The sequence below is a fragment of the Myotis lucifugus genome, unplaced genomic scaffold (genome assembly GCF_000147115.1).
Source record: "Myotis lucifugus unplaced genomic scaffold, Myoluc2.0 scaffold_102, whole genome shotgun sequence".
NCBI classification, from domain to species: Eukaryota; Metazoa; Chordata; class Mammalia; order Chiroptera; family Vespertilionidae; genus Myotis; species Myotis lucifugus.
This window is the reverse complement of record NW_005871150.1, coordinates 54865-80540: the sequence shown is the minus strand read 5'-3', so window position 1 is coordinate 80540 and position 25676 is coordinate 54865. Positions and strand designations below refer to the sequence as shown.

The 25676-nt window shown below is 35.8% G+C and overlaps 1 protein-coding gene across 22 annotated transcripts in view; it reads right to left on the bottom strand.

The window, feature by feature from the left end:
- PCM1 (pericentriolar material 1) overlaps positions 1 to 25431 on the bottom strand; it is an 85203-nt gene extending 59772 nt beyond the window's left edge. For 5 of the 22 annotated variants that reach the window (XM_023757132.1, XM_023757135.1, XM_023757137.1 and 2 more), the window contains exons 1-9: positions 25292 to 25407; positions 15369 to 15486; positions 13156 to 13401; positions 11420 to 11689; positions 10281 to 10454; positions 9982 to 10098; positions 8342 to 8530; positions 4234 to 4411; positions 1322 to 1431 (exon numbers count right to left, since the gene is read on the bottom strand). In XM_023757132.1, coding sequence (XP_023612900.1) covers positions 1322 to 1431; positions 4234 to 4411; positions 8342 to 8530; positions 9982 to 10098; positions 10281 to 10454; positions 11420 to 11689; positions 13156 to 13401; positions 15369 to 15464 — 1380 coding nt within the window. In that variant the 5' untranslated portion in view covers positions 15465 to 15486; positions 25292 to 25407. Of the gene's footprint in view, positions 1 to 1321; positions 1432 to 4233; positions 4412 to 8341; positions 8531 to 9981; positions 10099 to 10280; positions 10455 to 11419; positions 11690 to 13155; positions 13402 to 15368; positions 15487 to 25291 lie in introns of those variants that run through there. The other 17 variants (XM_023757150.1, XM_023757148.1, XM_023757151.1 and 14 more) reach the window with 11 other exon arrangements.
- Between the last annotated feature and the right edge of the window lie 245 nt (positions 25432 to 25676).

Sequence of the window (25676 nt, the reverse complement as noted above, 5' to 3'; positions counted from 1 at the left end):
GGTGGTCAGTGCACTCCCACAAGGGGAGCTCCACTCAGCCACAAGCCGGGCTAATGGCTGCAAGCACAGCAGCGGTGGTGGGAGCCTCTCCCTCCTCTTTGGCAGCGCTAAGGATGTCTGACTGATGGCTTAGGCCCATCCCCGAGGAGCAGGCCTAAGCCATCAGTCGGACATCCCCCGAGTGCTCCTGGGCTTCTGGGCCCCAGGGAGCAGACCTAAACCGGCAGGTGGACATCCCCCAAGGAGTCCCAGACTGGGAGAGGGTGCAGGCCGGGCTGAGGGACACTTCCCCTCCCACCCACCCACCCGCCGCCCAGTGCATGAATTTTCGTGCACTGGACCTCTAGTATTGAATAAATGCCATTGAGTTCAGTCAAATTTTACCGTTTTGCCACATTTGCATCAATTTCTTTTTTAAAGAGAACTATAACCTCATAAATACAGCTAAAACTCTATACATAAAAATACCCAACCCCATTACTCTCTTTAAAGATATTAACATGCTTTTAGTATGTAATACCTATGTATGTACTTATATAAACTTATTAGTCCATTTTCCTGTTCATGGATGAACATTTAGGTTGCTTTTTATTTTTATGCTATTAACACAATGCTGCATAAACATTCTTATACATAACATGTCTCCTTGTGAACATAGAATTTCTTAAGGTGGGACATTGCAGGACTCCTGGAAAGTATGTATTAGATATTGCTAAATAACTCCCCAAAGTGTTTGGGCCATATTCTTTTATTTTTAGTTGTTCAGCAGACAGGTGATAGTGCATCTTCAATTATACTCAATTCCACTGGAGAGGTATTAATTCACCTTTCTTACTCAAGGCCCACAGACTGAAAAGTTTGCATTTACATAATTATTTTAAAAGGTCAATAAATTATGAAATTATTAACTCCGAAATTAAACTTAAGAACTTTCTCAAAATTGTTAGAAATTATTACAAGGACACAGATTCAAAGAAAACAAGTTTAAAGATTGTGACCATTTATCTTTGAGAGGCAAAAAGAACGTGTTATTCAGTAGCACACAAAGGGAAAATTTCACTAATCACTTCATTTAAAATAGATTTTCCTCTAATTTGTTGTTTCTCAAAGTATAGTCCATAGACTACAAGCACTAGCACACATGGAAAAAACCCACGCGAAATGTATGAATCATAATTGTAAAGGTGTGAAGAATCCTACTGAATAGAAATCTACATTATTTTAACAATCGTATCAGATAATACTTATGCTCAGTAAGGTTTGAACTCCACTGTTTTAATTAATGTGACTTTAAACTCAACTATCGTGAAAAAATTGTTACCTGAGAATCACGAAGCTGATTATGAAAATGCTGAATTAAATCATTCAATTCTTCATTTAGTTCAGATGTGATACTAACTCCAGATAGACTACCTGTAGTTTCTGTTACAACTGGAAAGAAAAATTAAGAACTATTAATTAAAGCAAATAAATAAATACACCACCTTAATTTATGAGAAACTAAAAATAAATTTTGGGGAAACAGGACTTAAAAAAACGTCCACTAACATAATTTGAAACTAGTTAACCCTGATTTATTTGTCAACCAATCATTTTATCATTTCCATCTAATCTGAAAATAAAGGGAAAATGACAAAACTCTAAGATAGTGGTTCATCTTTTTCTGTCCCAACATTTGAGGAGGAATACTTTTACATCCTAATTAAGAACAGTGACGGAATGGAGGATGGGGACAGGTCTAGCAGTCTGGGTCGAGGCTGTTAGGGAAAGTGCTTGTCTAAAAAAGAACAGCTGATTCTGATAGGTCTCAATTCCCATCTACACTAACAAATGACGCTCTAGTTCAGGGGCTAGCAAACTTTCTTCAAAATTCAGATAGTATTAAATATGTTAAGCTTTGTAGAAATACAATTTTTGTTTCAACTACTCAACCCTGCCATTATAGGGCAAAAGTAACCACAGAAAATACATAAACAAATGGGCATGGCTATATTCCATGAAACTTTATTGCAGATAGTGGGCCAAATTGAGTTGGCCATTGTTTGCTGACCCCTGCAATAGAACAGATAATTTATTGAAGTAATTGCTTGTGCTACTAGTCATACTAAAAAACCGTAGTTTTTATCTTCCTTCCTAAGGCAATATTCTGATGACAATTTTGATAACGGTTGGTGCTCTACTATCCAGCCACCCATGCTTATCCTAGCTCTAAATGAGACACTGGCTATAAACTGTTTCTGTTTAAAAGGAAAATACTAGCTTTTTCTATTGAGAAATTTGAATTTCAGGGCTGGAGAGACTCCCACACATCTAGTCCAAACTATGTTTTGAAAAGGAAGAAATTACAGTCTAGATAACTAACACACAGCTTTTTAGTTAAATGATGAAAGGAGCACTCTTTCCCAGGACAATTACGTTGCCTCTTATATACCAGAAAATTAAATATAACAACTGTGGCCTTCCTTCAGTATTCCTCTGCAAAATCTCATAAATACAAGAGTAAATCTGCCTTAAAATTATTAACCTAAAGTTCTTTTTGAAACAGTATATCAAATAAATTAAAACTCTTATTTGTTCTATTCCTGGTCCCTGCCTCATGACAGTACACATTTTTCTGTTTTTAAAAAATAGATTATCTGCTTACTTAAAAATCAAAGTTCATAAACAGAAGACCACTGACCTAAAACTCAAGAGATCTGATGCTACTAAAATTTCATATAAGCTTATGGAAATCACAAACTCTGTGTTGGAGGTCCTTCTTTATAAAGTGAGAAAACAAGAAAAGCTCCTGAGACTAACCTACAATTTTGTGATAATCAAATGAGATGATGTAAACTTAACTATTTCAAATAACATAACTATTACAGGAAAGTCTCTGAAATCTAACACTCTAAATCTGAAAAATGTTTAAAAGTATATTATTAACCAAACTAGTATTGGTCATTAGTAAAATATGTTTTTCCTAAATATAAAAGCTAATGATACTTTGAATTTTAAAAGGGAAAGTGGGAATAAAAATCTTATAATTATTGCCCTGGCCAGGAAGCTCAGTTGATTGGAGCATTACCCTGTGCACAAAAAGGTTGTGGGTTCAATTCCTGGTCAGGGCACATACCTAGGCTGAGGGTTCGATACCTGGTGGGGGTGATTATGGGAGGCAACTGATCAATGTTTCTGCCTGTGTCTGTCTGTCTCTCTCTCTCTCTCTCTCTCTCTCTCTCTCTCTCTCTTCTTTCCTTTCTCTCTAAAAATCAATAAGCATAGACTTGGTGAGGATTTTTTTAAAATCTTATAATTACTACTATATGTTATACTATATATATTATATACAACTATATAATTATTATAAAAGAGTAAGTTACTTCCAAGTCATAAAGTTCCTTATGAAAAGGGAAAAATTAAATTATGCTTATCAGAGGGCTGAGCCAGTGGGATGGGTGTGAGTAGCAGGATAAATCGAGTAACAAGGTTAACTTCAGTGAGGACCTAAAATGGAGAGCCCACAGGGTGATAAATTATTAGAATGGGATGACAGACTACTAGAAAATATTACCTGAGTTTTAAAAAGTAACAATTTGTTTCCAACTTAATGAAGATTAAACACTTAGGTTTGAAGGTGATGAGACAAATTAAACTCAATACTAAACAATGCAATAAAATTTCCACCTAAGTGATATATGACCATTAGGGAAAAAAGAATATTTCTGAGTCTCAGGAAGACTGTATAGGATAAAAACATAGCCCAAAGGAACTGCTGTACACAACTGGATACCTAATTGAAATAACAGAACTACTAGTAACCTCAGAAGCTAAAAAAGCTCTACAAATCTAATCTAATCACCATCTTACTTAAGGTCTTAACCCTTCCTTGGGAGGCAAGTAAAATACAGCAATCCTACCTAAATGAAGTACAAAAGGTGGAAATAAAAGCATTAACAGCACTATCAGTCTCAGGTACAAAAACAGAACTACAGCCTGTCCCTTTTACCTCGTAAGGGTACTCTCTGATGAAAAGGAGAGCGAGATGGCTGTCTGCCCGGTACAGTATGATGGCCAGGATTTGTCCCTGCAATCTTTTCTGCGTAACCAGAGAAAAGCACAGGACAGGGTAAGCCTTATATTTAGGTTTCTAAACTCGTCAATGATCAAGATCTGACTATCTAATAACCAGCATCCACCTTGCAGTACTATCACGCCTTGCTTATAAAACAACATTCTAAGACTGTGGCATACCAGAGTCATCCATCACAGCAATAGCTTGCTCTGCTTTATGTTGCAGAGCAAGAAGAGCAGCTTGTCTTCCCTGCAGAGCTCGCAGTTGCTCCTGCTGCTGTAACATCCTTTTTAATAAATCATGTTGTTTCTTCAAATTTTCTATCTCTTCCACAGGTTCCTGCTGAGGATCTCTGGCCTGGAAAATAAGACCAACAACAATTATATCTATTAAAATTCATGTTTCCGTTTCAATTACCAATGGTAAAGTACATACATAGATAATAAATTAGTACTAAATATACAACCCTAGACACAGGTTTAGTACACTTTAAGAAAAAAAAAATGGTAACACAGGGAGCCTGCCATATTACGAGAAGGTAGATAAGTAATTTCATAGTCAAAGACCATAAGCAATGGCTTAGCATAAAGAGGAATCAACAAAAGGAAAATAAAGAAAAAGGCATACAATAAAAGACAGGAAGGCTAAAAGGCAAAAGGAGCTATAAACACCTACATATACACAAATAAAGGAGGGATCCAGGCCTTACAGAAAAGGAAGAGAAATCACACTAGGCTAATGCTCTAAAAGTATCCTTGAAAAAGAATTAAAAAAAAAACTAAACTAAAAACTAAAAAACAAGTTTTGCCCCACTCCTAAGAGATGTTTAAAAAAAACCCACCAAACAATTTTAAAAACACATTTTTCATTTGATAATCTGATGTGAAAGGCTTTAATTTACTCACATCACATTATACAAGCAAAAGTAAAGCAGAAATTTTATATTTTGTATTAAAAATATTTTTTTTCTAAAATAAGTTCATTTAGAATACTCTGATATTCCCCCCAAAGTAGCCAGCATCTTTGCCTAAAAGTAGAGGATCAGATTATTTAAAAACTAAGTTTTAAAAACTTAAAATTATTCATATGTAACCCAACAAGAAAAATTAAGTCAATTAAGCAGAGACAAATTTAAATATAACTAGGAAACAATAAATTATAAACCAAATTGTGCCTGAACTATTTACCATAACATTTTTCATCATAGATATGCTTTTTAAAAATCTTATATTTTAAAAGTTTAATGATTCTACATATTATTTATGTAAAATGCTTCTTTAACTCAGAAACGTATGTTACATTCTTTCCTGTCATAACTCATCTTAGTTCTGGCTTATTTCAACACTATTTATATCTCAAAAAAAAAAGAACTTGAAAGGGAGGGGTAACTATAAATAGTTAACTTTCTCAGACTTGATCCAAAATAATTTCATCAAAGCCCAAAGTCACTGGTAAAATGTAAAACCAGAGCAAAAATAGGTACAGATCTTAATGGAATGACTAAGAGAAATGTCTCCAGACCGATATCAAATATCCCAGCAAAGAATCAATGGCAATTATTTAGGAGAAGAAACATTGCACAAATAAGGTAAACTGTGATCTAGGAAAAAAAGAAAACTTTCAAGAATGTATATAGCTCCACCTAATTTAAAAATCCTCCCATCTCTCAAAAATAGTTCAGACCTCAAGGTAACCTAGAAGCTATCTATTCCTAAGGAGTTTACTAAACAACATAATATTATGGACTTTTACACTTTAAAAAGCAAACTTTTTAAATTAACTTTAACCCTTGTTAGTCACATCTATTTGCAAAACTTTGATATTTTAATTATAAAGAATTCTGAACTATTTACTAAAGTAAACACAATTACCTTCAGACTTTTCACTAATCCAGAGATGAATTCCCAACAATTTTTTAAATTAGTGAGGTTTTATTACTGCTTGATAACTTTTGCATCCATAAAAAATACCATTTCAGAATAATACTTCAAAAACTGAACTAAGGGCTGTAGGTGGGAACTACTAGCAAATATAAAGGGAAGACAAGAAAACATAAATAAAGATACTTAGGGATAAGAACATGCCAAGAGGATGGTGCATGGAACAGAAACCCAAAAAAGAAGCCAAGTCTATATCCACCCTTCAAACCAAACTAACCTTTCTGAGTCACTTTCAACAAGCATGCTTTTAGTTTACAGATTTAAAAAAAATGACTTGGGGCATGAAATCCTGAGTTACATACAGGTTAACAGTCTGATTTCAGAAAACCCTAAGTTTCCTCTACTTAGCTGAGGCTCCTCCAATATTCTTCATGAATGCAAATGTATTTTTAAAGCTAAACAGCACTTCAGATAAATATGCACTCCAACTTTATTGTTTTATGTGAAAGATGAGGAATTAAAAGCCCAGAGAAAATAAAGCTATGATTTATCCAATATCACAGTTCAGGGAAGTAAAATTCCTAAGTCCTATTTTGAGTTTTTAACAACATACTATCTGCTCCAAAATTATGCATTTAGATAGTTGTAAACACAGAGGTCTAAGGTACAATCTCTGAAGAAGCATAATCTGATTTGGGAGACAAAGTTAGACATGAAAAAACTAGAAAAAACTAAAAAGTATTTTTAAAAGCCTATAAATTTTCTAAGAGCTAGGATTAAGGGTAAGGAAAAAGATGAGTATGGGAGAACAATGAGGACATAAGTATTTGTGAAAGGCTTCTGTTTAAAACTATGCCAAATGTCATCCTATCTAAAAATAATCCATAAAATGGACTCTGACCTTGTAGGCAGCTTGAGAATATTCCTTTTCCATTATGTTGAATCTCAGGTAAGATCTCAACTTTCCCCCCTACTCTTCTAATAGAATACTACATTTTGATGGATGTTAAGGAAGGAATGAAGGTGGGGTAGGAAGAATGACAGATTCTGCATAGCAGAGAAAGAATCAAGTCAGTTGGTTGGAATTATGAATTTTTTCTGAGAAATTAAAATAATTTTATGAAGAGTACTGATAGAACTACACTAGGATGGCCCTAAGAATCAAACCATTAAAGAGACTCAAATTAAAATAAACTCCAAGAAGTTCAGGAGAATAATATTCATTTACAAGGATGTTATTAAAAGAAACTTAAAATAAGGAAAGTGGTTTTTAAAAGTATATGTAATATCTTACATTACATACTGGTATATGTAATGTCTTAGGGAAAGAACTGGCAAATACTATGCTATAGTAATTATCAACTCTTAAGTTCTCTTTGTCACTATTTAGAAGACTTAAAGAACATTAGTTCCAAAGAATATCTACTGTGTTTCACGTTCACTTTCTCTTCTCCAATGCCAGTAGTTTAAAAATAATCAGCTACTTTATTGACTTTTCTGTTCAATTGGGGTACCTTTTGCTTAACATTTTATAGTAACATCACCAAAGCTGATTTTAATCTGTATCTTCAAACTCTTGTGGGAGCCATAAAAAAAACAAAAGACACCTAGAAGTTAAGCTTTGCCATTTTTAAACAGACACACACACAAAAAAATATGTACATAACAAAAAAATGTACATAACATAAAAGAAAGACTATCGTAGGTAATAAGCTAGTAATAAAACATGAAATTAGTCTTATCTATACTCAGTTATTAAAATAGCCCTTTATTCTTGCCAAATGGATATGAGCACCTTTAGAAATGCTATTTTTATTCAAACTGTTTAACTGGAACTACACAAATAGTTGTCTTTAAACATTTACTGAGTGCCTTTATTCAAATAATAAAAAATTAAAAGAAAAAAACATTTAGAGCAAACACTGGAGGAAAATAATTGCAAAAACATTAGCAAACAAAGTCAACTGGATTAAGTATTTTTCACACACAGAAAAACAACAAAACAAGAATGGAAGGAGTTTCCAATAGGAACAAAACTACAAACCAAAAGGCAAGTAATGGTCAAGGCAGATATTTGGCTCTATTTTGAATTCTCAATAGCAAAAAAAAAAAATTGCATTATATTTTGAATTCTCAAAGGCAAAATGGATTAAGTTTCAGGTCCTTTGTTAACGCAAATTCAAAACATCTGCAAAATTTAACCCCTGAAGAGGAGTATAAGAAAGCAGAAAAGAATAAAAACATTAAAAAATAGCATTTTACTAAAGCAAATTACAATATAATTAACCATGTTTATAACATATTTAAGAAAAATAGCAGTAACAGAAAAGCAAATAAGGAAAAGAAAATATGAACAAAAGAGTTGCTCATTTACAGACTTCCCAAGTTAATATTGTGAAGTATATACCTTTGAGGGAAATCCACGTTTTCGGCTATATTTCCTATTAGGCCTCAGTTCCCTGTCATTCTGAGGAGGTCTGTCACCTTTCCCTTTTGGACTTGTAGTAACGTCAATGTCTGAAACCTGTTCTTGTGAAGCTGAATTCCCTAGTTTGTCCTCAATGAACGGCCGAATTCTCAGACTAAAAGATGCCTCCTTTATTAAATAGTGTAGCATATTAATTTCTTAACACAAACTCCTGTTTAACATACAAGTCACCCTTATAAATACAGAAAATTTACGTCTATTTTTAAAAAAATCAATCCACCCTCCCACAAGTGTCAATAAACTTACAACTTTTAAATTTCTGTACACTATTGCTTATTGTAATTATCTTATCCTAGACAATTTCCAAGTTATACAACTGCTGATGCATATTTTAACATTTATGTTGCTATGTTATTAATCAATTTCAATATGACTTTATGTTATAGAAAAATTCTCTTCATGGTGAGCACTATATAAAAATTGTAATAACCAACTATACCATTTCCCACCCATCCCCAACAGAATTCCTTTACCCATAGGCCCCCAACCCTTCCATTTCTGCTGGAATGAAAGGTGAGGAAGAAATTATTCCCAGCACCACTATAAACAGAAAAACAATTTCCTCATTAGAATCCATCCTTCTACAACTATTTTGATCAAGCCCTCTGAATATCTCCTAGTGAAAATAGTGTAGAGAAAAAAAATTCAAATTTCCTCTTTAAATTAAGAAGGGCAGGGAAGAGAAAGGAGGCAGATAAGAAACTACTAGTATGCAGGTCAATACTAAAAGGAAACAAACCTTCAAATTCCTAATGCTGAATAGTATGTGGAATGAAAGATATACATATATCATGTTTCACAAGAAAAGCTTTACTGGTAACAGGTTTTTAAGTTTACTAATGGACAGTTATAGGTGCATCTATTAACATAAAAATGCTTAAAAGCAAAATAGTTTTAAAGCACACTAATTTCTCTGAACTAAGTGTATTTTACAAATCTTTCCTCAAAATTCTGTAAAATCCTGATTATTTTTCAAGATATATTTTAAGAAATCTCATTTTGTAGAGTCAGAAGTTATAGTATTTTTCTCTGTGTGAATAAATGACAATGAAAATACTACTTTGTCCAATTTTCATCTCAATTTTTCAGTCATCTGATTTGCTACAGTTCCTAGACTAACCTGAAAAATGAAAAATCCTAATAGCCTTAAAATGAGTCCTCAATGGCAAATGAACTTGGCGACTTGAAATAGACAATATGCTAAGCAGTGATACTCTATACTTATAGCTCTTATATCCATGATGAATTTGAACTTTCCCAATGCTGTTCAAAATGAGTAAACTTGTGCTTAACAAAACAAACTAGAAAAACCTTGTTTCTGTAAGCTGAAGATCAGAAATTATTAGATTTTAAAATCAACCATTAAAACTATATTTTTAATGTTAATAAAACTTTTAAACTTCCAGGTTTAAAAAGAATATAGTCAGCATTAACAATTTGAAGTTTCTTCCCTGAAATATACTTTTCATTAAGGAATGCCTATAAAAATATAATCTTGAAAAATGGGAGAAAAGTTTAAATCTTCACTTCTAGCACTTTAATTACCAAAAGCCGCTTACCGTGGTATCTGAAGCCTCAGACTGCACATCTATGTTTAGCGATGTGCTCTCAGCTACAGAACCAGATCCCACAGCTGAATCTATAGTCCGAACATCCTCCTCCTCATTTTCTCTAGCCTGAAATATTTTAGTGGTATAAATCATACAACTATTAAAAAGGGCAGTAAAATGTTATAATGGATGGCACGATTTTCTGAAACATATCAACTCCTCTGACGTGGCACAGAATGTCATCAGTACATGTACACTGATATACTAAAAAATAACTCAATACATTATTTAAAAGGTCCATAACTTACAAGGATTTTTTGGAGAAATCTCATATACGACTTTTCTTGTTCTTTAAGGTGATCTATTAGATGCGTAAGGCGCTCAACATTAGCAGATCTTTCATTTTTCTCTACAAGATCTTCCCGCATGGAACTAGCTTTAGCAATATAGTCACGAATCTGAACAAGCCTGCTTACAATCTGCTGAGGAAATATTTTTTTAAAAAGGCATAAAAGTAAACAGTATGTAAAACTGAGCATAATTCATTCCACAGCAACAATTTTATATACTTTAAACTTAAATATGACTAAAAATACTTCTAAAAATTGTGTAAATTCATACATGCAAAACACCTGAAACAAATTTAGAATTTCATCAAAACATAATCAACAATACTAATAACTCCAATTACTGTTAATTTAAAATGTTCAAAATTCGTTTTTTACATATTTACATTACCTAAAAATTTTTATTTATAGAACTGCATATCAAACTATTTATATAAATTTTTTGTTTATATTTATAAATAAATATTAAATTATTATAAATACTTTTGAAAGTACTTTTCCAAAGAATTATTATATCACCATTTTTAAAAATTCTTACAACAATCTATTAATCACTTTGCTCCCAAACCCCCTTTACTAAAAATTGGCAATATAGTATTTGACACATGAACAGCATCCTTGATCTATCTGAATATGTCATTTCTAGTATCGTTTTAGGTAAAAAGAAATTTACTTTATTTTCATTAAATCTGACAGATTAATGAAAAGTGTCAGGGAGTTCTTTAATTCTACCTAACAAATATTCCTATGTGCATAATCTAATATAATTATACTAGAGGCCTGGTGCACGAATTTGTGCATGGGGATGGGTGGTGGTGGGACTGTGGGAGGTTGGCCTGCAAGCTTGGATCAGGTGATCGGGGCCAGCAGGCCAGGGGGGAGGGGCCGGGGAAGGTTGGCTATGGGAGCGCACTGACCACCAGGGGGCAGCTCCTACGTTGAGCATCTGCCCACTGATGGTCAGTGCACATCATAGCGACCGATCATTTGGTCATTCGGTCGTTATGGTCACTCAGGCTTTTATATATATAGATTTTTAATGTTAATGTTTTAGACTTTGAGGTTTGTGAAGGCAAAGAACAAAAGAAACATTTTACCACCTGGCTGCTCTCCATTGCAGGCTCTCCTCTCCCATCTTCTTCAGAGACTTGACAGTTTTGCAAAAGGTCATTACTTAAAGCAGAAGCAAGCAACTCTTTACATTGTGCTGAGCCAATAACTTCTCTCTTTTGAGGACCTGGAGCAGCATCTTTGCTCTTGTTAGTATTAATCTGCATAGGCAAGAAGTTGAAGGGCTTTCGGTTCTCACTAGGCTGACGTTTGTTATTAGCAGCTGTTGCTCGGCCTTGAGAATCACTTCCAATGCTTCTCTATATATGAAAAAGAAAACAAATCCAAACATTTACCTTACAACAATTAAAAAAATTCCAACATTCTTAGTCAGTTTCACCATCAGACACTGATTCAGGTGTGCATAAACACCTTGTAGTAAGATATGAAATAGCTTCAGATCTACAAAATTCTACTAAAATATCAAAATTTGATTAGTATAAATTTGATTCCTAATTTTCAGACTATTCAACTAATGAATATCAGCAAGATTAGTCTACAGAAAGTACTAGGACATATTTATAACTCACAGTGCTAGTCTTACTTGTTCACAGATTTTTGTATGGGCTTTAGACCCAATGAATCAATGTTCATTAATATGAACACCAGCATAAAGATTTGTTTTTATGAAGCAATGCCTGAAAAAGTACTAGGCTCAGTGCCTGGCATATAATATGTGTTCAATAATTAGTAAATAAATGACTAAATGACATATGATCACCACCATACCAGACTTGATCTACATTTATGCATATCTGGAAACCTGTTAATCTATATAAAGTACTGATGTGATAGTAAAATACTAAGAGTTCATTATCATTTACCCAAAATGGCATATTATTCAGCTTTTAAAAGGATGGAAATCCTGACATGTGCTGCAACATGGATGAACCTTGAGAACACTATGCTGAGTAAAATAAGCCAGTCACCAAGAGGACAAATACTGTGTAAAGCACATATGAAGTTCATTAACATTAAACTCATCACCAACAGCACAAGCTGTTATACCTAGTCCCACATGAAGTCCCAAGAGCAGTCCAATTCAGAGACAGAAAGTAGAATGGTGGTTGTCAGGGGCTGTGGGGAGGGGAGAATAAGGAGTTGTTTTTTAATGGGAACAGAATCGTAGTTTTCCAAGATGAAAACAGTTCTGTAGCTGGATGGTGGTGATGGTATCACAATAAGGTGAGTGTAAATAATGTCACTGAACTCTTAAAAATGGTGAAGATGGTTAATTTTTTATGTTATGTGTAGTTTACCACAATTAAAAAAACAAAACCGCAGCATCTTAAAAAAAAGAGTTCATTATCATTTCTACTTGCTCTTATTTGTAAACTTTACTTCAGTGATTACTAATACAAACTCTAGTTTTATTCTAAATGAAGTTTATCCAGCACATTCCACACTGAGCCAATAATAAATATTCTAATATGGGTCTTCCTTTTTCCTTAATAACAATCTTATTCAGTACTAACAAAATTTAGTTTCATAATGAAATAATTTTAGTAATAAGGTACAGTAACAAAGTAAAGAAAGACATCTTTAGCAAGTTTAGAAATAAGACCTTGCTGCCCTTCAAAGAACCTACAGTATCATCACTAAAATTCTTTCCATGCACAGAAACTAAAAAAAAATAAAAAGCTCAATATTTTATTTAAAAGAAATTATTTAATCCACCTCAAATATTACCCTTAGTCAAAACTTATTTTTAAAATAATTCACTAACCTGATCTAAATCACCGAAGTTTATCCGCTGTTTAAGTTTCTCCAATTCTGCCTGCTCTGGAACAGACATCTGAGTCATATATCTACTATGTGGAAATGTGTGTGGAGTCTTTGTCCTTCGTCTTCCAACTCCTGGTGATGACTCCGGAGAAATATCATTAGTTACCCTCTTATCACTTTCTACACCAAACTTTTTCTTATTCTTTTCTGATGATCTATTTGCCTTCTTCTGTTGGCCACCCCAATCCTTTAAAAAAGTAAAGGCAAGAGTTAATAGGGCCTCTATCAAACCAGAAAAATAACTTATGCTTAAAAAATTTTGGTCAGTCTTAAAAATGACCAAACACTTTCACATCAACATGTAATCTTAGAGACAATGATTTACTACTAGAGGCCTGGTGCATGAATTAGTGCACAGGTGGGGTCTGGCCATCCCGCCCCAATCTGGGCTGATCGGGGGCAGGGCTGGATGAGGGAGGGACTCCAGGTGTTTGGCCAGCCAGCCCCGCCCCTTATCGGGGTAGGGGGGCTGACCGGGGGTGGGGCTGGCCAGGGGGAGGGGCCTCGGGCTGTTGGCCAGTTGGCCCCACCCCCTGGTCGAACTCCCTGTCAAACTCCCGGTCGCAGGGAAAATTTGCATATTAGCCTTTTATTATATAGGGTTACTAAACCATCAGTTTTAGATTAGTATCAAAAAAAAAAAAATCCCCAAACTCCAACCGTAGGGTCAGTCTTAATATATATTTTCAAAAGCATTTTTATAAATGGTTATTATTTATAAACTAGAGGCTTGGTGCACGAATTCACGCACGGGTTGGGTCCCTTGGCCTGGCCAGAGATCAGGGCTGTCTCACCCAGTCCCAATCGGGGCTGGTTGTGGGGAGGGACCACAGGCGGTTGGCCGGCCAGGGGAGGTTGGCTGTGGGAGTGCACTGACCACCAGGGGGCAGCCCCTGCATTGAGCGTTTGCCCCCTGGTGGTCAGTGCGCATCAGAGTGACAGGTTATTTGGTGACCTGTCATAACAGTCACTTAGGCTTTTGTGTGTGTGTGTGTGTGTGTGTGTGTGTGTGTGTGTGTGTATAGATTGAATATGGAAATTAATTTATAGATACCTTTACTGCCCTCCTTTAAAGTTAGTATGAATGATAAGAAGGCAGATCTGGAATCAATCTGGGTTCTAAAGTAATTACTGTTTTCTGAAGAAATGCTCCATTGCATGACCCTAAGCAATTTAACTGCCCATAGTCACAACTGCCTATCTCTAAAATAGTGTCACCTTTAAAACACAATTAAAAATAACATACAGAAAACATCTAACACAGTGCCTACTATATAGTAAGCAATAAACATAACTTACTGTTTTTATAGGAAACAGTGTTCTTATTACATAAGATCTGATAACAAAAAATGCTTAATGCTTTCACTAGAAAACATTTTTATTTACTAACCTAACTCATTCAACAAAAAGTCTATAAATTCCCACCATATCTAGATTAGAAGAATCCTTTAGTTTTACAATAATAAAACCTTTGGGATATTTTCCTCATTTATAACAAAACGTCCTTCTCTACAAACTGTCCCTCCACCCCAATCCATGTGTTGGTGTTCCTGCCAACCTCTTATTCTATCGACCCCATCCAATCCTGCCATAGATAACTGGAAAAAAAGATGCATATCTAATGTAAATTGGGATATTTATACTTTAAAATTTCACTAGTCAGTGAAAAAGGTAACTAGTCAGTATTTAATTGCAGCTATAACTGAAAACTTTAGAATCAAAGGGCAGCCATAGTGCACCATGTGGAGCAGAGGAGAAAGCTGGGCTGTGAAGAAAAAGTTGTGTTAAACAGAGGAACTCAGGAGAGTAAAAGGAGCAAAAAAGTAATTCTTGACAACTTTCTAGTTCCTTTTTTTAGTCCCTTCTTAAAACCCAACTTTATTCCTTTAAGCTGTTTTCCATAAAACAGCTGTATATCCTTATTAAAGAAACCTCTTTTTTGGCTTAAGCTAACTCAAGTTGGTATCTGTTACCTGCGAAGAAAAATGTTTTCACTAATATAACAAATGTCCCAGCATCACTTAATATCTTGGCCAGCCAGAAAACATGTGTCTACTTTACAGATAGTTTCAGTGAGTCTGATTGAGCTAAGTCAAGGGAAAGCTGCATTTTAATATCAGTAGTCAGTAACACACCATAGTAAGATAATCATACCATATTGTTGAGTCGGTCATCAACATTCTCATTGCTCCAGTTTGGTAAATCCTGATCATTCATGCCTTCTTCAAAAGGACCTCCTCCTGCGGCCATACTGGCTTTAACAATTAATTTTCTGTAAAACAAGTAAAAACCTTTTAACACATAAAAACAAACTCTAATATTTAAATCACTCCATGAAACTTGGCAATATAAAAGAATCTCGGAAAAGTTGATTTTATAAAATTAAAAGAGGCACTGCCAACCACATATCACAACACATTAATTTAGACATAGTATGATTAATATGAATTAAGTAGTTGGAGTGATGGGGCGAGAAGGAAAACCTCTGAATATCCACTATGTAGACTTGCCTGTAAACTTAAAGGTAATTTCATTTAATTTATTCAACAAAGTCCTAAAAGATAATGAGGTAGGAAAAGTTATTAACAACTAAAACCAAAAGTGCTCTTAGAAAAGAAACTAATACTCCCCAGAGACCCAGGCATTTGCTTCATGTCAAGGATTCAGAGGGCAGAACTGCTCTGCATGAAACACAAAGAAAGGCTTGGTTTTAATAGAAAGGAAAGTAATGGTAAGCAAGACGAGGAGGCAGGCAGCAGCAGGACTAGATGGGTGGCCTATAAAAGCAAAGAATACAGTGGCTTAAATCACTTTAAAAATATTTTGCCTTTAAATTCTATTTCTGGGAATTTTGTAAAAATCAAGGAAGGCAGTGAATTTCATGCCTGAGTCAGAGATGAGAAATAGTAGCAGCAATGCGAGAAGCAAGCAAAGGTTTAAGAACAGAGATTATCATGAGAAAATAAGATTTCTACATATCCTGTGGAGAACTGGATTTCCACTGAGGATGGAACTGTGCCTGCTGGAGAGAGGCTGAGTGAAGGAGAGGGTGAGACAACTTTACAACTTTATAATCCAAAGGGCAGGAAAGGCCATTAGACATCAGGGTTATAATAGGTTTCTCATTTTATAAACAATAACACTAACATTAAAAGGAGTTAGATAATTTTGCCAAGGTGATGCAGTTAAAAATGTCGAAGGGAGGAGAACCAAGATGGCGGCATAGGTAAACACCTGTACTTGCTGCCTCTCACAACCACGTCAAAACTACAACTAAAAGACAAAACAAATATTATCCAGAACCACGGGAAGGCTGGCTGAGTGGAAGTTCTACAACTAGAAGGAAAGAAAAAAGTGCATTGAGATTGGTAGGAGGTACAGAGGTGCAGAGGGCGCTTATGAAACAGGCTGGCAACTGGGTACGCTGTGTTTTTTTTTTTCAATTGGGAGGGAGATACAAGCTCCCCATTGCTCTGAACTCCAGTTCCAGGCGAGACTCTGGGGACCCAGACTCATACGGGGAGAAACTAGACCAGCCGTGGGCAAACTACGGCCCACGGGCCGGATCCGGCCCATTTGAAATGAATTAAACTAAAAAAAAAAAAAAAAGACCGTACCCTTTTATGTAATGATGTTTACTTTGAATTTATATTAGTTCACACAAACACTCCATCCATGCTTTTGTTCCGGCCCTCCAGTCCAGTTTAAGAACCCATTGTGGCCCTCGAGTCAAAAAGTTTGCCCACCCCTGAACTAGACTGTCTGGCATTGGGACAGGAACATGAGGGCAGCTTTCTCTCAGAGGTGCTCGCAGCGATCATTGTTCCTGTGTGGGGGCGCGGGACGTGGAGACAGGGGAACCTCCCTGGTGTAGGGCTGACTGGCAGCCATGCTGTTTGCTCCGCCCTGGTGATTCCCTGAAACCCCGCCTCACCCAATTTACAACCCCACCCAAGCTGTGGGCAGCGGCTTTTGCATATAAATGGCCTGTCCTTTCCTGGCCTAGCCTAGCAAACTGCAGCTGGGTCAGAGAGCTCCAGCTTCCAAAAGAAGGCCCAAGGCTTGGCAGCAGTAGCCTGCCTTGCTTCACAGCTGGGCCTCATCTGGGCACCTCCAAACCCCAAACAAAGAGGAGGAATCTGCAGATCTCACTGTAGCTCCTGCTGGGTGGCCTCAGGCAGTGGCTGACTTTGCACCTCCTTGGAGATCCAAGAGCCAGTGACCCAGTGGTCAGTGTGAAACCATACCGGATTACAACTCTTCACATTCATAAGCAACACACTCAAGGGGCAGACTCAGTGAGCACCAAAGCCCCACTGAAGCAAGTCATGCCACATAAGGGTGTCTCCAGCACAGCAGTTCTTCCATTGTAGACACAGCTGGTCCTCACAACCAATTGGCCTGGAGGTCAATTCCTCCCAGGGATACCAACAGCAATTAAGGCCTAACTACAACAAGCCTGTGCACACAGCCCACAAAGGGGTGCATTCTTAACAGAAACTATGCAGGCCAGAAGGGAGTAGCAAGAAATACTCAAGTGATGAATAGCAAGAACCTACAACCAAGATTACTTTACCCAGCAAAGCTATCATTTAGAATTGAAGGTCAGATAAAGAGCTTCACAGATAAGAAAAAGCTAAAGGAGTTCATCACCACCAAACCAGGATTATATGAAACGCTGAAGGGTATTCTTTAAGAAGAGTAAGAAGAAGAAACAGGTAAAGATAAAAATTATGAACAACAGCCCGGCTGGCGTGGGTCAGTGGTTGAGCATCGACCTATGAACCTGGAGGTCACAGATTCAATTCCCAGTCAGGGCATTTGCCCGGGTTTCGGGCTTGATTCCCAGTGCAGGGCGTGCAGGAGGCAGCCAATCAATGATTCTCTCTCATCATTGATGTTTCTCTCTCTCTCTCCCTCTCCCTTCCTGTCTGAAATAAATAAACTCAATAAAAATATTTTTAAAAAATTATGAACAACAAAGTGACAACAAATACATGTCTATCAACAAGTGAATTTAAAAATCAAGTGAATAAAAAATCTGATGAGCAGAATAAACTGGTGAGTGTGATAGAATCAAGGTCATAGAAAGGGAGTGCACTGACAATTCTCAGGGGAAGGGGGTGTGGGGGGTGCAGGAGGAGATTGGACAAAAATCATACACCTATGGACGAGGACAGTGGGAGGGAGTAAGGGCATGGGGTGGGCTGGGAACCGGGTGGAGGGGAGCTATGGGGGGAAAAAAGAGGAACAACTGTAATAATCTGAACAATAAAGGTTTATTTTAAAAAATGTCAAAGATGAATACAAATACTAGGTGCTTTAATTCTAAGGTCCTAACTTATCCCATTCGTCACTAGAACACAATATTAAAAGGACTATCATCCATGACAAAGTAGGATTGATCGCCTGGATGTTTTAATGCTAGGATATCTATCAGAATCATGTGTTAACAGATTACAGAGCAGATTAAATTTTGTCATCTCAAAATAAAAAGTGATGTGATAAAATTCAGCACTTCAAATTTGAAAAAAATCTTAAAAGTACAAATGTATTGACAGCTCCTTAAAGCTGTATTTATTTTTATACAGTGTTTTTTTCAATGAACATACATTAATAAACTTCTGGAGTTGAAAAAGTACATTTTAAACCAATGGACAATAATTTTAAAATAAAACATTAAGGACATCCCTATTAAAATAAAGACCAAAACAAGGATGCCACATTATCAGTTATTTAGCATTGCTTCGGAAGTCTAAAAAAAAATACAGAAAAATAAGAAACAAATATTAATATTGAAAAGAGAGAAGGTGGTATTTTTAAAGAATATGCATTAAGCCCTGGCCAGTGTGGCTCAGTTGGTTGAGTATTGTCCCATGCACCAAAGGTTGCTGGCTTGGCCCTAGCTGGTTTGGCTCAGTGAACAGAGCCTCGACCTTCGGACTGAAGGGTCCTGGGTTCTATTCCGGTCAAGGGCATGAGGGCATGTACCTTGGTTGCAGACTCCATCGCTGGCCCTGGTCGGGGCACATGCTATATAGGCAATCAATTGATGTCTTTCTTACATCAATGTTTCTCTCTCTGTCTCTCCCCCTCCCTTCCATTCTCTCTGAAAATCAATGGAAAAATGTCCTCCGGTGAGAATTAACAACAGTAAAAAATAAAGGTCAGGGCACATGCCCAAGGTTGCAGGCTCAATTCCCAGTAGGGGGTGTGCAGGAGGTAGCCGATTGATGTTTCTCTCTTGGATAGATGTGCTTCTCTCTTTCTCTTTCCCTCTCCCTCTCCCTTTCCCTCTCATTCTCCCTTCCTTTCTCTGCAAAATCAATAGAAACATATTCATATATATATGCACCAATTTTTCAGAAAATACACTGGGGAAAATTGATGCCACTTATCATACAGGTGGTCCTCAGGTTACGTCGGAGATCCGTTCCTATGGTGCGACTTGAGATCTTCGCTGTAAGTCGGAACCCACCTACATAAGCACCTACGTCACTCACATGGAGCACATACACAGCAGTAATGAAGTGAAACAATAAAAAAATTTAAAAGAAAGGTAACAATTCCTGAGCTTTACTTGTGGTAAATAAATAATAAAAAACATAAAGCACATATGTACATACGTCAAAATGACGGAACTTTTTTTCTTATAAATAAATGGGAGATGGCGACGTAACCAGGAAACAACGGACGTCGCGAGTCCGACATAACCTGAGGACTGTCTGTAGTGACAAAAAAAATATGTAGGAATAATATTATTTGCCCTATGTGAAGAAGCACTACTAAACTCCATAAAACAATAGAAGATAAAATTTTATAAGAAGAAAAACAAACTCTCTTCCCTGGTAGGAAGTCAAGTATTACAAGCATACCCTTTTTTTTTCTAAATGTACAGGCTTAATGAAATTCCAACAAAAACCTCACTGTGATTCTTCCTGGAATTTAATAGAACAGGTAAGAATAAACAAGTCAGAAAAAAAAATTACTGTATGAAAAATAAAAAGCAAGAATAGCAATAGAAGTCAGGAAAATAGAAAACTAGTTCCAAGATAATCCAACCACATCGAATGCCCATATGGTTAAATTAGTACCGATCCAAAAAAGAAAATCCTCAAATATACCTAAATAGAAAAAAATGAGAAAAATTATAGCTAACATCTACATCTTGGTATTTTCTATATGTAAGCCAAGCACTATACTATTTTATGTGCATTTTATCATTTTAATCCTCACAAGAAGTCTATGATCCAGGATTTAGAGCTTTAACAGGCTTTCTTTAATTAGGATTCTTCATCTCAGATACAGAACACAGAATAATGACTTAAATAAGGGTTTTCTCAATTCTTCCAAGGATGGTGCATACCTAGTACCAGTCCAGACACAGAGAGGAATTAATTCACAGTAAACAATGGAGGGCTCAGAGCATCAGAGTTTAATTCTCTCCAATTGGAAAAGGCTGCCTTATACAACACCAAGATAGTAAATAGATTAAAAATAAGTAAGATTTAAAAATCAAACAACATACAAAATAGAACTTTTAAAAAGAGAGATCTTACTAATTTGGGATGCAAAAAAAAAAGTTTGACAGGTTTTATTCACATAAAAGTAAATCCTAAGTATGCTGAGAATAAATAGTAAATGATAAATTGGGAAAAACCACTGAAATAAATACGAAGTATACAGTTAATATCTTTACTATATGAATTTTTTTTTTAAAAAAAAACACCCTCCCCATTCCAAATAATCTGATCATGCAATTTATAAAAAATCAGTAAACATAAAATGATAAAGACATGAATACAATCTGGCTGAAAATTAAAATAAGAGATTATTAAATTTGCTCAATTACATATATTACTAAATCCTAATGACAGCAAAGGGAAACCAGAACACTTGATCACTATGGTGAGAACCTAAACAGGTATAAGCTTTCCAGAAAGCATTTTGGCAATACTGTATCAAGAACTAAAATTGGTTTGATCCAGTAATTCTACCTCTCCATAGCTAATCTAAAAAAATATGGAGTGGTGGGAGGGGGCACAGTTGAGGAGGAGGGGACTATAATAAAGGAAGTTGTTTATTATGCTAAAATTGTAATAAATTGAAAACTATCAAACGATAGACTGAATGCTATTAGGGAAGAGTTCCCTTCAAAACATGTAATTATGAAGGCTAAATAATATTCCCTGTGTTTAAAATATATCATCACCTATAATAATAAAAGCATAATATGCTAATTAGACCAGATGCCCTTCCAGACGAAGTCAGGCTGCAAGGGAAGCCTGGGTCCCAGGTGTCTGCTGGCGGCCAGAGGGAAGCCGGTGCCAGCAGCCGGGGAAAGAAGGCCTACTCTTGCATGAATTTCGTGCATCGGGCCTCTAGTATAGTGTAAAAGAGGAAAAAAACAATATGCAAAATTGTATACAGATTTTAAGAAACTACAATAAAATGTTTGCATGCAATCAACTATTGGTTAGAGGGATAGGAACATGAAGTTTTTTTTCCTCTTTTCTCTATCTTATACATTTTTTGCAATAATTGATACCCATAGAGAGATATGTCCAGTAAACTGAAATGACTCATTTAAACTAAACATTTGGCAACTACTATTTTCTAGATGTATTGATATAATTTGTAATATTTTTTAAATAATATTTTTATTGATTTCAGAAAGAGGAAGACAGAAACATCAATGATGAGAGAACCATTGATCATATTTGTAATATTAAATAGCTCAAAAATACATATGCAATACAGGTGATATCATATTTAAAAGTACTAAAAGTAAATTGTCTTAAAATGTAAATTAGATTGGAAATTATTAAAGGTAAGTAAAAATTCTTACATAATAACTTTTTCTTAAAAATAGAATATGTTATGCTTTCTATCAATAGAGTAATAAATAAACCCTTTACTTTAAGATAAATTTATTAAGGATCTATTTTTAGGCTAATAACTGAAGACTATTAAAATAAGGTTCTAAAACAATTTGAACACATTAAAATTAGTTTGGGAAAAATGGATCAAACATTTTTAAACCTTTCTAAGAAAACCACTTCCTAAATAAAGTCTATTAAGTTTATAAAATAAACAACTTTGTCTACTGTTATAATGCGATTAACAATACAATGAGGTAGAATATGTAATAACATAATACCAAATGTATTAGAGGCACATGCCTAGTGGGTGAGCATCAAACTATGAACCAGGTCAGGGTTCGATTCCCGTCAGGGCACATGCCCGGGTTGCAGGCTCCATTCCCAGTGTGGGGCGTGCAGAAGGCAGCCAATCAATGATTCTCTCTCATCATTGATGTTTCTATCTCTCTCTCCCTCTCCCTTCCTCTCTGAAATCAATAAAAATATATTTTTTAAAAATTGATCGTTCAATATTAAATAAAAAATAATGGCAAATGGACCAATTCTCTTAACATTATAAAAATCTACCCCATTAAAAGTGCAAAATAAAGGCGTTATTTCTCTCTTCTTCATGCCAACCTTTCTAATCATCTCAGAGTCACCATTAAAAATATAGGATCTCTGCCTCCTAAATTTTATTCTGTAGACACACTAATATAAACTATTATTTATATAGAAAGACTTCCAATAATCAAAACAGTAGGTATGTAGAGAAGAGGGCCAATACAACAAGATTTCCAAGGCAGAATCAACAGGAATTGGTGACTATATATTATGATATGGAGATGAGGCGGTGAGGAAAGAATAAAAGGATGACCCCTAGAACAACCTGTAGCTTGAACAACTGGGTACGCGATGATACATTCAAGGTGACTTGAAAAGGAACAGGTTTTAGTTGAGAAAAAATGTTGAGTTTGAGATACCTATGGTATACCCAATTAAATTTGTCTAGCGAACAAATACGAATCTCTCAGAAGTGAAATCTAGGCTGGAGAGAAATTTGCAAGTCACACATTCATAAAAGTACTTAAAATGGAACAGAAGGCTCAGGAAAAGATGAAGAGTAAAAGACTGAAGAACACTGATATTTAAAGAGAAAAAGAACACTGTGAAGGTACAAAGACTGAAGGGAAACCAACGTAACTAGAAATGGAGAAAAGTGTATAAAGACAGGGGATATAAGAATGCTAGATGTTATTTTGTCAGGTAAGAAAAGTACTGAGAAATGTCCACTTGGACTTAGCAACAAGATTACTGTTAATAACCTTTGTTAAGAGCAATTTCAACAGGGTGGTGAGGGTTAATTCCATAATTGTAATCTGCTTATTAATGGGAAGGGTTTGAAAAGATGGTCATTAGGTAATTTTTTCAAGGAATCAGTCTGTGAAGGAAAGCCCTTCCAAAAATTCCTGGTTAGCATCCTTAACTTCCTCACCTATTTGTCTATTCTGTCAATTCATTTAATGGTTTTTCTCCGTTTCTACTCTCCACCTGTCAGTGGGGAACAGTTATAAAATGGCACTGCCTATGTCCATTACTACAGTATACTACATACACACACACACACACACAAACGCATTTTCAAAATGTAAATTTACTCCATGAGGTAAGGCACCTGGTCTGTTTTGCTCACTGCCATATCTCAAGTACTTTTCAATCATTAAGTATTACCTGTAGGCACTCAATTAAATTTGTAAGATGAATATATTGCTATGTATCCATAATAGCTTCTCATTAAATTCCAATGTGAGAATTCTAAACCTTTTATATTTTTGCCCAGGTTTCAAATATACTTGCCTGCGTCAGGTGGCCAAACCCCTATTGAGAAAACCAAGTTCTTCTAATGTGAGTTAGCCCAATGATTCTATGTTTTTGTTTCATCTTATCCATCTTCACTAACATATTAAAAGGAAAATTATTTTACTTTATAACTCATTTTACAATTCTTTTTATTTTACCAAACTCCTATTACATACTTTAGTGTTAAGAACTCTAATGCACACACTCACTTTTGACCTTCCCCCAGAATTCCATTTTTCTTTTCCTATTCTGTTATAGTCTGACAATTAAAAAAAGAAAATACTACTGAGAATTATTATCCTATATAATAAAAGCCTAATATGCAAATCGACCCAATGGGAAAACAACTGATCGCTATGACACTCAATGCAGGTGCTGCTCCCAGCCCACAGCCCCCAGGCCAGCCAAGGAGGGTGCCAGAGGGAGGCAACCAGCGGGGGGTGGGGACCGGCAAGCAGGCAACACCAGGCTGGCCACCGTCAATGCCAGTGGGGGCCCCCCAATCGCCCCGCCAGTTGCCCCACAGATCGGCCCTGATCACCGGCCAGGCCTAGGGGCCCTACCCATGCACAAATTTTGTGCACCAGGCCCTATTAAGATATAAATCCACTGTCAATCTGTATTTTCTCCTGAGGGTCAGCTTCTTTCATAAGGAAGCTGAAGATCTGTCTGCTTTCCTAGAAAGCAAAAACACATTAAATAAATTTAGAAAATAGCCTTAAAATTTTCACAGAATTCAGATTAAGTTTTTAAAAAAGAGATTATTTCTAAAATATTTTTAACAAAAATTTCTTCTACTCCTCATCCTTTAGTTATTTAATTTCTAAACTGTCCTTAGCAAACTTTCCCTCAATGAACTTACACTGGCTTTTTTCTGCTGGTCAGAGAGTATCTTCATATAGCCAGGATTTAATAATACACTATGCATAGAAACTAATGAAAAAAAATAAACTCTAGTCAAAAGTATGTATAACCCAAAATATAGTTTGTGAATAAAAAATAAGAGTAATTAATAGAGAAGTTGTACAAGATTACTTAAGAATAAATGGATTTGGCTATCCAAACAGGACAAATTCAAACTCAAATGGTCTGAAGAATTTCTATGAAAAGAAAGACATTTCAAAAGGTATTACACAAACTGTTCCAGTATTTAATAATTACGAATGACATGGTTCCTCTCTAAGGAAAGTATGAAGGCGGATCAGAGTGGCATCCCGAGCAGCAGGCCCACAGGGCAGCCAGCCAGGACTGTTCACTAAGCGGAGGCCTCCCCTGCGCGGGGTTCGGATGCGGTCTTCATCCCAAAGTCTTCAGCTGTAATACGAGGGGCGGTAACATAGGATGAGGTCAAATTACCTGCTTGGAAGCTAGTATTTGCAGCTCAGAAATTGCTCTTTTTTGCTTCACACTTCAAAGCTGTTGTCTGCTTTTGAATAAAATAAAAAAAAGACTTTAATAAATTCTTTACACTAGGAAGTACAGAACAAGTACTATATTGTTTAGACATAAAATATGTTTAGAAGATCAACAGAAAAGAAAAATCCAATTTACCAATATTTTAAACCCAAGTTATTTTAATCCTTTTGGGAAGCAATGCGATAGACACAAATGTTTAAATCCTCCAAACTTGCAAGATGCCACCACACAGCCATGCCCGGCCTTAACATCTACCCTGGAATATAATTACCACGTTAAGACCTGAGCCAGCGCTCACCCTGCAGACTTAGCTTCCGGTCACTCG